The sequence below is a fragment of the Garra rufa genome, chromosome 5 (genome assembly GCF_049309525.1).
Source record: "Garra rufa chromosome 5, GarRuf1.0, whole genome shotgun sequence".
Lineage (NCBI taxonomy): Eukaryota > Metazoa > Chordata > Actinopteri > Cypriniformes > Cyprinidae > Garra > Garra rufa.
The window spans coordinates 172,684-186,015 of record NC_133365.1 but is presented as its reverse complement, the minus strand read 5'-3'; the positions used below and the strand labels follow the sequence as shown (position 1 = coordinate 186,015).

General features: G+C 36.8%; 1 protein-coding gene and 1 long non-coding RNA gene across 4 annotated transcripts in view; both read left to right on the top strand.

The window, feature by feature from the left end:
- The window catches only part of LOC141335335 (uncharacterized), a 5,684-nt gene extending 4,814 nt beyond the window's left edge, over positions 1-870 (top strand). For 2 of the 3 annotated variants that reach the window (XR_012355612.1, XR_012355613.1), the window contains exons 7-8: positions 190-258; positions 499-778. This is a non-coding gene — a long non-coding RNA (uncharacterized lncRNA). The other variant, XR_012355614.1, reaches the window with a different exon arrangement.
- A 2,520-nt stretch (positions 871-3,390) lies between these two features.
- Positions 3,391-13,332, top strand: part of castor2 (cytosolic arginine sensor for mTORC1 subunit 2) — a 37,584-nt gene continuing 27,642 nt past the window's right edge. Inside the window, exons 1-3 of the mRNA XM_073839973.1 lie at positions 3,391-3,781; positions 10,433-10,503; positions 11,566-11,759. Coding sequence (XP_073696074.1) covers positions 3,669-3,781; positions 10,433-10,503; positions 11,566-11,759 — 378 coding nt within the window. The 5' untranslated portion in view covers positions 3,391-3,668. The remainder of the gene's footprint in view (positions 3,782-10,432; positions 10,504-11,565; positions 11,760-13,332) is intronic.

The window sequence follows — 13,332 nt, the reverse complement described above, 5'->3', positions numbered from 1 at the left end:
GAATGGGTCACTGGTTTGCTTTCAGTTTTCCACATGCCCCAACCCTTTATAACCCCCTGCAGTCATCCAAGATGCTCTCTGGGGAGAATAACAGCACACTGCAACCTGTTCCTTTTAGAAGCCTTGTGACATTGTTTTAATAGCTCAGTGTGTTTCGATAATCCTGACTTGTTTGTGTTGTGCCCACAGGTCCCATATGGCTAGAATGAAGAATGGATCCTGGCAGGCTATCATTCTTCCAGTACTGTAAAATGAAAAGTAAGGCATCTGTTCTCGAACATTTCCCAGTTGCATGTATGTGATAAATTTGGTCATATACCAAAGCTCTTAGGATACGCAGTTCCTAAATTGCTGTGGACATGACCGAAAATTAAAACCCATCCTAATGGGTCACTTCAGATATATTTCTGCTGGGATTTATTAGGAACATTTTCTTAAATGCAGTTTAACTCCAAATGGGAGGTTGTGCGTGTGTTTTAATTGTTTGTGCTGTAATAGGTTTGGAGTTGGAGTGAAGGGTTTCCCAGCCAGACTTTTCTTGGAAGGTGAGAGCAGTTCCACATCTTCGGATCACTTTCAAAGGGGGTCTGCCACTTCTTTTCACTGGCAGTCCTTAAGGTCGTGATCCCAGATCAGTGCCCTATGAGATGTTTTGCAGGGGTTTTTTGTAAGTAAATTGCTTGCTTTCTTTGGGGCAACACCTGATTAATTTAAAGCAATATCATCGGCAAAGCCAATTGTAATAGCACTTTTGATATGACTGTAATTCATTTGTCTTTAACAGTTGTTGCTGGTGAGATCATACTGCACAGGAAGTCCATAAACCACCTGCTTTTAAATGTTTTATTGTAATTGCAGTTTTCAATAAATGGAGTTTAAAAAGTGTCTGTGTGGTTTTATTTATTTTTATCCCAAAAAAAAAAAAAGGTGAAGGACTAATGAAGTCCCAAATGTCTTCCAACATGATTGCATGGTTTCTTTAAGAATACAAGTTAGCAGTTAAACATTTGTGCCACAGTTTTCTTATTACTAGAGCTCACCTTAGAGAGGATAACATTAGGATTTGAAGTCTCAAAGCCTCATAGCCAGTGTCATGCTGGTAGGAGATTGGTTCTCAGGGCTTCATGTGGGTCATGGGGTTCAGATTAAAGGATTCTCTCTGCAGAATGCAGCTTTTAGTGTGCCACTTCTGCTTTGACAAGCTGCCTTTGAGTGTGTAACTAAGCTTTTATTTGTGAGTGCTTGAATGTTCTATTGCTGTGTTTGCTCTTTGGGGAATGTCTTTAAAGTATAGTTTTCACCTGAGCATTTGTTCATAAAGTGTCTGGTTAGGGGAAAAAAAACTGTTCAGGCCAATCAACAGAAAAGACTAATATTTAATTCACTTAAGTCTTTTAGATTAATTTTGATTTGCACTTCTACACAAGCATTTATAGTCCATATGGAAATGGTGAAGCGCTTTTTGTCTTTGATAAAGGTGAAAAACTGATCCTTTGTTACGTTTCATTTTAAAAGTTTATAAGGAGCATTGCAGAAGTGAAATAATCACTGCTGGCTGAACAATTCTGAGACTGAAAAAAGTTAATTTGGCATTTTCATAGTCCTTATGTCTTACTATTACAGCAAAGCATGTTTGTCCTAGAAAAACAGATATTTAAAAACATAACGTACAAACATACCTGATATAAAAAGTTGGTCAAAAGCTTACCGTTCAATATGTTTTGAGTGGTAAATGCTGAAAGGAATAGTGTCTAAAAAGGAGTGCTGTCCTTTGAACTGAACAATGCCTGTCCCTGTGAGAGATCAGAGTGTCCCAGGGATCTTATCACAGCTGCACACAAAGAATGCTTGTTTTATGACGCTCTGCAGCACCGGCCCTGGTTACCAATAGACAGCACTTGTGAATTATTAAACTTTTTCTGCCTTCTTGTATTAGATGATGCACTCTGGGTCAGGACTTGGTAAATTAATGGGTGTCATGACATAATTGTGCATTACATGTGTTGAATGTGGTTGTTTCAGATTACTACTTCTAGTATTCTTACTATTTGCTGTGTTCATATTTTAAAATTTAAGTTTAGAGAAAATGACTTCAGTTGGCTACATAAATCTGTCTGTGGGTTTCATTCCACTTCTAATCTTTAATCTTGAAAAAGGAACAAAAGTTCAACCTACTGTCTTTTTTTTGTTTAGATAAAGGCAGAACAGATTGGTATTGATTGAAATTCCCCATCACACTTTTACACAGTGAGTGATCAGCAATGATTGTTTAGGCTCAAGAAGGGGTCAAATACTTTATAACTCAATATGTTGCTAAACTGAGTCACCCTTAATATACGAAACTGGTTTTTAATGCTAAAACACAAACATTTTAAGGGGATAACAATCAGACACCAGATATTTTTTTCTTTTATATATTTAACTAGTGGGTGCAGGACACTATAGTTTATTTATGTAAGTGAGGATAGCCAAATAAAGTAAACTGTGATATATGACAGCCAACCAAATAAAAATAAAAATTTGGGACTGTTTTGCTCAAGTGTTTTTTTCTTTAATTGCTAATGTGACCATTTTACACCACAGCCTGAACAAAATTAAGTTTAAAAATTGCTTAGTAATTGGTCAACAAAGTTTTGATAGTTGTGTAAATATTGTCATACTAACAGTTGTCTGAATTTTTGGTTTATTGTAATCCATTACATACCGTTCTATCAAAGTTATCTGACATTATCAAGATTAATTTGTTCTGACAGTTTAGTTCTTGTCCTATTTTATTACCATTTTCTAAACCAGGGGTGCCCAACCCTGTTCCTGGACATCTACCATCCTACAAAGTTCAGCTCCAATCCTGATCAAACACACCTGAACCAGCTAATTAATATCTTAGGTAGCACTTGATAATTACAAGTAATTACAAGCACTTGATAATTACAGCTGTGTTGAAGAAGGGCTGGAACTGGAACTGGAACTCTGCGGGTGTTCTAAACTATAGCGAATAAACTGTGAGAATGTGGAAGGTGTTCGAATAAACTTTGGTTTGACTGTATAACTATTTATTAGTCTTGAGGGAGAGGATGTCTTGTCCTAGGCCCTTTCCAAAATATAGCAGTTCAGTGTCACAGAACCTTTTATAAAGTCAATTTTCAATGCCCCAAATTTTAATTTAATGAAGACATTGCTGAAATGTGACGCTGGACCACAAAACCAGTCATTAGGGTCAACTTTGAAAACAACAATTTTGGCCCATGCAATGTATTTTTTGGCTGTGTGAACTTTGTATCGTTGAACTACATTTCCCAGCACGCACTTCCTCTATAATTGGTCCCGCCCCCTTTTTTGAGTGACAGGTTGTTTGTTTCACTGTTACCAGCTGCTGGCCCATTCCAATCCTTGTCGGAGTGGAAACACGGGGGCCGACAGTCCTCTTTTTTCTCCCTTCCCGTTTACCTCGTTGTGCTTTCTTTTATTTCACCCCGCTTTACTCTCTTTCTCTCTTTTCCTCGGCAGACAACTTTTCCTTTTCTCTCCCCTCCTTTCCGCTCCGTTTGAAGGTTTTAAAGCCCTGTCCATAAGCTCTAGTTATATTTATTTATTCTTTCTTGTTTTATCCAAACGGAATAGGCAGTTATATATTTTTTAGATGTACCACAAATGAGAAGACGCAAAAGATGGAGCTGCACATTTTAGAGCACAGTTTAAAAGTAGCAAGTATAGCGAAAGAGGGCATCCAGATTTGCACTCACGGATTAATCAAACTAGCTTTTCTGCCCTCTAAAACAAGGTAAGTCGCTTCACGAATCAAGTTTGCCTTGTGTTCAACCTGTATTTACTGTGTGTTAAGTGTCTACTTGAAGAATCTGACGCGGAATTACATTAGCTTACCGCTACGCACCTCTTACGAGAGGTAGATGCAGTTCCAGCACTTCTTTGCGTTTTTTAATCCAAATATCTATTTGCTCCGCGTAAGAGGCGCATGACATCATCAAGCAAGCGGTCATGGGTGTTTTGTTTTGCGGCAACGATTGTCTGTGCGGTTGCCGAAGTTCATTCGACGGTAGAGGGGTGTGTGTACGTGCTCGAGGTTGTTTTTCTTCTTGTGCGGCGGTATAAATATACGAAGGGGGATGTTGCTTTAAATCCCCCAGTCTGTGATGCTCAATGCACGATCACGAATTCAGCATCACTGCTTTGATACAGATGAAGGGGGCATCCTGATGACTTGACGTGAAGCTTATCCTTTCCGTGCTTTAATCAAAAACTGACCTGTTTTGATCAGTTTGACAGAGATCAGTTTGAACTGCACTCAGTGGCGCTGGTGGAAACCTGTAAACAACTGGAAGAGGAGGGAAAAGTTGTGGCCTCAGCATGATTTGCATGCATTTGCTGCAGAGGCTCACTAATGTGTTTTTACCACCTTTTGTGTTTAGTAATGCACATTCATTCCTGCTAGTAACGTTCTGCAGTCTCATACTGATGCACCCACAGATGAGGGTCTTTGTGAAAGACCATCTATTCATAGAGTTTAAAATGCCCCCTTGCTGTGTTTGCGCACATCTCCAGTCCGGCTCCGGAGTCTGAACCTCAGGGAGAAACATCCTGCTTGGTCATTTAGTCTCATTAGACTGTGGACACACACAGGCCTCTAGCAAGAGTTAAAGTGGTTTGTAAGGCAGGGTAGGTTGTTTTCATGTCTGCGTTAGAGTCTTGATTAAAAAATTCAGTGGTTTAAATCAGGGGCCTAATTCCCCTCAGGCCCCTTTTATTTTGCGTATTTACTTGACTACGGAAATCTCATTTATCCATGCTTGTAATGGCTGTCATTTTCGGCATATTGTTTTGAAAAGGTCTTGCTGCATTCAAGAGACTGCAATTAAGCAATATCAAAAATATTGGCTTTGACGATTTAAAAAAACATCAGTCGACAACTACAAGTTAGACATGTTTAAATAGGAAACTTTTCTTCAGTGATCAAAGCTGTTTTGTCATGACTCAGAGCCTGGAACAGCAGTGATGACATCACCTCCGATCGAAAGGGAAAAATACTGAAAATCGCAAAGTAAGGTCTCAGCAAAAACATTGCAAATGCAGGCTTATTAATTTGCAAATTGAAGATTTATCTTAGTAAAAAAGTTTTGCAGCTGGGCTGTTTTGAACATTCAGGTTCTGTTTTTCAGTGACATATTTCTCCTGGTGGTTTGCATCTGGCTGTGAACATCATTTCTTCAGGGTTTTCTATTGTATTCAGTGCTGTATGTCTTGCCCAGCAGGCCATGAAATCAGTTTTAAAAGCTTTTTTTGGATCTGAATGCAATTTCGTGTCGAAGTAGCATTTTGATACGGCTTCTTTTTCTGATTTTGAATCTTTAAATTGATTCTGACTTGGCAAACACTTTTATGCTAGGGGATGGGGGGAACACTTGTTTTTCTGTCGCAGAGGCACAGCTTGAATCAACTTATTTAGTAGCTGTTTGTGAAGTGTCTCAGAGTGATGCAGAATGTGCACAACACGAGGGGAGCTCTGGAAATAGTTGCTTACAGTTAGTATCATTGTTGCCAGCTTTTGCGTTGTGCTGGCTCACTGTTTGTCCAGCAAGATATGAGGAAGCAGTTTTTTTGTTTTTTTCACTCAGGAAGATGCAGTGAAACAACACAGTTAACCAAATGCAGTGTCACCATTAAAAAAACTAAATAAATAAATAAATGTAAACTGAACATTAAGGCCTTGTTTCATAGACAGGGCTTTAAGTAATTTTTATAACCATGCCTTAGAAAAAAACATTACTGGTGTGCATCTTGAGAAAAAAAGAAGGCACTGATAGATTTTAAGATTGATCAGTGCACGTTTCTTTCAGTTAAAACAGCCCAGACTTACATTTTAGTATAGGAACAGGCTTTTAAGCCTTGTCTATGAAAAAAAAAAATTGTATGAGAAATTTTACAAAATTGAGTTTATGCTTAAAACAAGAACATCTGTGAGCGGGACACGAAACCTTTGTTTCCTTTTGTATTAAGTGTGTTTTTCTGGCCCCATTGATGTATTTGTTTTTCATGATTTAAGGACTTCATTTTGATTAGTTTCTTAAAAAACAAGACTGGGGCATGTCAAGACATGCCATTTTGCTTCTCAATGTATGTGGATTTAACAATCTTTAGATATTTGCACTGGAAAACCAGACAAACAAGACACTTTTTGCAGTTCGATCAGGAGGTACAGTGGAAAAAGTAAAATGTAATGGAGATCCGTTGGAAGTTGTATTTTCAAACTGAAATGTTGCTAAATTTATTTATTGTTTACAGAACATTATTACATGCTCCCTTTAATTTATTGCAATAATGTTCATTAGTTAACATGAACTAAGAATCAAGTATAGTTCTACAGCATTTCTTCATCTAAGTTAATGTTAATTTCAGCATTTGCTAATGCATTATTAAAATCACAAGTTGTGTTTGTTAGCATTAGTCAGTGCACTGTTAACTAACATGAACTAACAATGAACAAATGTATTTTTATTAACTAACATTAAAAAAGATTAGTAAATAGTGTAATTGTATTGTTCATTCATGTTAGTTAATACACTAAGTAATGTTAACACATTACACCTTTTTGTAAAGTATTACCAGTTTAAATATATTTTTCAGTTTTTTAGGGCTCGATCTGTTATGGTTCAGTAAGTGTAGTATTAAGCATTACTAAAAAATGAAAACTGACCCTGTTTACTCTCTTAATAGTTGGGCACTTAGTACAGAAGTCTTCACATTATTCCAAAGACAACATTTCTTCATAATGCTAAATTAAGACTACTAACTTGCTCCACCTCTGCTCTGAAACTTTTTTTCGGCTGACGTCAACAAGACTTATATTTATATTTTATATTTGTATCATATCACAATGCAATCAGTTCCCAGTGAATAAAATCAAGTATAGGCCTACATTCTTCTCATTTTAGTAAAATAGGTTGTGATTCATTTTGTTTTAAATGTTGATAGCTCGCCAAACAAAAAAAGCTTTCATTGTATGAACAAAGGTGAATTTAAAAAAAAAAAAAAAAACTTCTTAAAATGCCTCTTTTGTGTGTCCCAGAAGAAAGAAAGTCTTGTCGTTTTGGAACAACATAAGGAGGACTTTTTTTAAACCAAATGCACATGACTTTTCTATAATAATAAAAAATGAAGTGGTTAAGTGGCTTTCACTGGGTGATGTTAATAGTGTGTTGTTTTTAGACTTCAGGTAAGCCGTCTTTATTTCCAGCAACATTACTGGATAAACAGGAACAGCCATTTTTTACATTCAGGGTTTCTCCACTAAAAATGGAGTTAGGAAATGAAAAGGAAGCCACAAATATATTTTTAGAAAAATTGCCGGAATCAATAATTATTTGGTTTTGCGTTTGAAAATAAGATTCAATGTGTGTGTCCTCAGAGACCTCAGGAACGGTTGTTAGAAGTACATTTCGGAGCAGAGGCTCTGAGCGAGTGAGTCATAGCCTGTTGAAAATTTACAATGGAGATGTTTTGTTGCTCTGATTTAAGGGCATAAGACCTGCCTTTCCTCTATGATTATTGCTTTGCTTTTATTGCTCATCTCAGGACTCAAATTAGTGTAGATCCATCACATCTCTCTCTTATCTCGGTGACTCAAATTCAGCTCAAAGCAGAATGAATTCCTAGTGATGCAAAAAGGTGGATTTTGATGCAAAGCAAGCCAGTCCATTGCACAGCATCTGAGCGTTTTCTATTAGTGCCATAATTAATAAAACAATTCAAGCAGTACTTCATTAATACTATGTCTATGCTTAATGGACACCTACGCTTCAGATGTCTTTCTGTACTGCAGTGCTATGTCATTTCACTTTTAGGCTCATGGGGATTTCAAATGATCCAGTGACACAGCACCAGAAATGTCTGACAGCTTGCAAAAACCTTGAAAAAAATACAGATAAGATGCTGCTTTCCAGAGTCAACAAGTTGCCTGCTCCCTGCTCTCCCCCCCAGAGGCAAAATGATACACTATGTGGGTGGACAGGCCCATAAAAAAGGACTCCTCTTACCTGGTGTCTGGAGCCGTTTGGGGTGCATGAGCAGCGTTATGAGCCAGCTGCAGCTGCCTGGCATTTGTGCAACAATGTATGTCGGCTTATGTTTGCTCAGGCACATTCAGCACAGATATATTTTTCCTGTTTGGTCATCTTTGGGGGAAATAAATTATACTGTGTGTGTGTGAGAGAGAGAGAGAGAAGCTGATAAAATCAGCATTTAGCTGAACAGTTTTATTCCTGAATGATTCATTTGGAGCATTTGTTAAAAGCTTTTAATTTGATATGAATATGACATCAGGGTGATACGGCTGTCCTCCTGATCTCATAATAAAGAAAAAAGAGAGTTTCTTGAAATAAAAGCTACTTTAGATTTTGCATAATCCTTTAATAATATTTCATGGAGGAAAAAAAATTAACAACAGCTTTTTAATATTGAGGGAAAAATGTGAAATTATCGCAGTAACTGACAGTTTCTGGAGGGACTTGACAAATATAGCCACGCCACACCACATATAGTCAAATAGTGCAACTCCTCAAAAACCAAAAGATATTAATGAATTAAGTCATGATATTTGCAAAAACAGTTAGGAAAATAATGATTAAAATGTTTACATTTCTGTATTCATAGGACTTTTTTTTACCTCATGGTTACACCACATGACATTTTAGAAGCATTAAATTTTGATTTAAGTCACCATTAAATCAAAATTGACGTTTTTTGGCTTTTATTATGAATAGGTTGGCCTTAAGGTTATGTATAAGCAGGGTTGCCAGATTTTCACCACAAAACCCATCTGTTTCCTAATCAAAACTAGCCCGGAGCTAGTTTTGGAGGGGGTCCCCTGGTAAAAATCACATTCCAGGGTAGGACTGGGCCGATAAACGATATTATATCGAATCACGATAAAATTTATGTTAATAACGATGATACTTAATACGATTAAGAAAGAACTGTGTCGTAATCTTTTGTTATTTATACTGTAGATTGTTTCAAAATGCTGTGGTTGCCTCTAATTTAAATAGCTCAACCTATAATAGAGAAAATAAACAATTGTGTTAATAATAAATAAATAAATAATTGTGTTACAAATTATGTTTTTACAATAATTTTATGTTTACATTTTGTACATTTACTCTCATTTACCATACTCTGTCACAACTTTTATTTTTTTATTTATTTTGGTAAGTTGTTTTAATTAAGGCCAAAACTGTAATCTGTTTTTGTTAATAAACTATACTTTAAAATGTAATTTAATGAACCCTTTAATTTTTGTGGCTTTGGTCATTGTTGGGATACTATTTTAAAGCTGGCAACATCAAGAGCTTATATCGAAATATATATATATATATATATATATATATATATATATATCATTATCGTTCAATATGAGAAAAAATTATCGAGATTACATTTTTGCCATATCGCCCAGCCCTATTCCAGGGGCTAAATATTATGTTATTGACGTCACTTTAACCTGTGGCAATAGCATTAAAGTAGCCCAATTCCGCGGACGTGGCAACACTGTCTATAAGCTAGTGTGCTCCAAAACAATGACAGAATTTGCATTTACAAGCTATAAGCATTCAAAACTTAGTCTCTAACTTCCTCCAATATGAATCAACGATTTTGATGACATCACCCTGCCCTTCAGTTTCTTGTCAATTTCTGTTCAATCAAATTCTGTCTAGATTCTGTAGCGTCCCGCCCCCTACACTTAAATAGACGCTGAAGCTGTGGCTGAACGCTATTGGCTAATGTATTTTAGCACTTTAGTGGACCTTTAAGGTTTGGCAACAGTTCTTTTTTTAAACTAAGTACTTTTTTGGTTTCTGTGTTATTTGGCCTTTCTTGTCCATTCAAAAACAGTGCGCTGAATTTTAAAATGTCAAATCCCTAAACCTGAGCAACTGACTATTTGATACTTATCAATGAATTGTTCATAAAATATTTACACAAATGACTTTTTCCCTTTTAAAAAACATTTTTGAGAATAATGATCAAGACATTCACACTCATCTGTATTCAAGGTGTATGGGAAAGGTTTTAAAAACAAAAAAACAAAAACCTTGAAAATAGTCCTTAACTTTCTAGCTAAGGTCTCTATGATGTTCTGATCCTTAGATATGAATGTTACTTGTCTCTTTTTTTTTTTTTAAGCTTACAAAACTAACATCTCTCTTATTCATGTCCGTTCAATAATGCGTCAAAGTTTAATTCTTCAAATCCCTAAGCCTGAGCAATAGACGTGCATGCGGTCTGTGATCTCAGTGAATCTGAGTAAATTGATGTTCATAGAAGCTTCTCAGGAATATGTTATTAACTTCTGTTCATTACTCTGCTCCTTTTTGGCTCATAATTTCCATATCTTTCTATCTTTCTCTCTGCTTCTCTCCAGATGTAAGTTCTTTAGTTTAACCGAAACTCCGGAGGATTACACCATTATCGTGGATGAAGATGGCTTTAAAGGTAGGTCTTGTGGTTACTCTTTTACTAAGAGTGCACTGGGTTTAGTGCAGCGAGGCAAGATTAAGTCATGTAAAGTATCACCGATTCTCTATAATTCCTCGTAGCTTGACTCACCACCAATGTTTGACCACATATTGCTCCATCAGCGTTCCCCCCCACATTTCCATTATGGGTTACTAGAGGCTAAGCTGTCGGTGGCTTTGGTTTTGTGGTTGATTGAGTGAATCCATGTCATTACACACTGGTTACCAAGGTGAAACCCGTTTGTAGCCATAGATACCAGAAGCTCTGTGTTGCGAAATGGGTACAGGTATTTTAAAATCCCTGGAAGTTTCTGGTTTTGTTACCAGCTTTTCCAGGAATATTTCATCTGGAGAGTGTTTTTTCTAGGGCTGTGCAATAAATCGCATGCGATTGTCATGCGTATCTCATCAGTAAAGCCGGTTCTGTGATTAGTAGTAAATCTCCATCACCTGCGTTCAGATGGCGCGGTATTCAAAACACTGAGCCGTAGATCACTGAAAAGCTACGCAATATCGCGTTCAAAATTGCAGATGAATCGCATTCGATTTTGAACGCGATATTGCATAGCTTTTCAGTGATCTACGGCTTAGTGTTTTAAATACCGCGCCATCTGAACGCACGTGATGGAGATTTACTACTAATCACAGAACCGGCTTTACTGATGAGATACGCATGACAATCGCATGCGATTTACTGCACAGCCCTAGTTTTTTCCAATCCGATCTTCCCCCGTATTTCACATTTCTAGTAAAACCACCTGCAACAGATTGTCAAATAACAAATCACATCATCAGTGTGACTGCGACGTAACAGAAGCCTATTGGTTGTTTAGCAAATGCTCTTTAAAATCCATCACCCCAACTTCCTGTTTCAGTAGCAATTACATCAACACAAGCTGTGTCATGATTTCATAGGGTCTATAAAGCTTTTGTTCATTAAAGTACCTTTAGAGAAGTAATGCAAAGCATGTAGAGTGTGTCACATTCATCACTTTCATGCCACTTTTTTTAATTCTTGTTTTTCTGTTGTCTGTTTCAGAGCTGCCGGAGTCCGAGTATCTCAGTGTGGCCGATGCGACGTGGTTGGCTCTTAACGTAGTGTCTGGAGGCGGAAGTGCTACCAGCTCTCAGCCAATCGGAGTCACGAAAATCGCAAAATCAGTCATCGCCCCATTGGCAGACCATAATATCTCAGTGTTCATGCTGTCAACATACCAGACTGATTTTATATTGGTGAGTGTCACAGTTGCTTGGGCTATCCACCTAATTTTTCCTATAAGAGCGGTTGCGGCCATTTGTAAATTTTATGTGTCTGGCTTCTGGTCTCATCCGCGTCCAGCTATTTTTAGCTGTACAAAACTAATTTTGCTGCTTGATATTGCAAATTAGTGTGTCTTACTATATTATTTTAATGTATTACCTTAATTGTGAACACACTGGTCTGTAGTGCAAACAGTTTTACTGCTTACTGCACATTGTTATTCTTCTAGTTATTTCCCTATAGCGGCTAATAAAGCGGAAGTCTCGCCCATAGGCTTACTTCCACATTGAAGAATAAGGTGGATAGACAGCAAGACATTAATGCTTTATTATATTCCAGAATTTTGTAATGAGATGTTTATGACTTTTTTTTTAATGTAAACATTTATATTTCTCTACAAAACACACAACATGCACAAATCTAGTGTAGGGTTTATCAATTAGCTTGGTTCCTTCCGGACTGGAAGACAATGTTTTATTTTTTTTACAGTTTGAACAGTTTTAGTGAGCAGTGTGATCCAACAATAGAGCTGTTCGCACCACAAGTTGTAATTTTTTTTTATCTTGCTCCAGACTTGGTGCCTTTAAAGGAAAAGTCCACTTCCAGAACAAAAATTTACAGATAAATTAATTCCCCCCCCCCCCCCCCCCCGGTCCTCCAAGATGTTTATGTCGATAAGAAATTATGTTTCTTGAAATGTGAACGTCCTTGAACGTCCAAAATGCAGTTTAAATGCAGCTTCGAATGGCTCTAAACAATCGCAGTCGACGAAGAAGGGTCTTATCTAGCAAAATGTTTGGTAATTTTCAAACAAATTGACAATTTATATACTTTTTAACCTCAAACACGCGTCTTCTCTAAGTCTGTGTGAACTCAGTTTTTTTCCAGTTCAATACAGACAATAAAGTTAGGGTATGTTGAAAAACTGCCTCGTTTTCTTCTTCAACGTTAACATCAACGTCAACTCCTACATCGCTGTTTTCCTTTTCTTTTTTTTTTGTAAAGGGTATATCCACTATGCATTTGTAGCTGCATTTAAACTGCATTTTGGACGTTCAGTCTTGAGGGAACCATTGACATCGATTATATAGAGATAATTCCTGATTTTTTTTTTTTTCTGTAACAAAAAACATAATTTCTTATCGACTGAAGAAAGAAAGTCACAAACAACTTGGATGACAAGTGGGTAAATTATAAATTATCTGTAAATTTTTGTTCTGGAAGTGGACTTCTCCTTTAAGCTGTTTGCTTTCTATGTTCATTGCATTTCTCCCCTGCTAAAGATGTAAAGTGTCACGTTAATCAGAAAAAAATTTGATAATCTGGTTATTTTAACACCAGCAGTGTAGACACATGGAAGAGCAGTACAAGAACTTGATCATTTTGTCTAAACACTATAAAAATAAGAGTGCAGCAATATAAAATGTATTTGACTCAATACATTTAACTTAATCAAGTTTGTGTCAAAAGTAATGGCACAAACTTTTTTAGAATGTTAAAAGCATTTCATCATAAATGGTGTTCTAACTGGCATTGATCCAAACC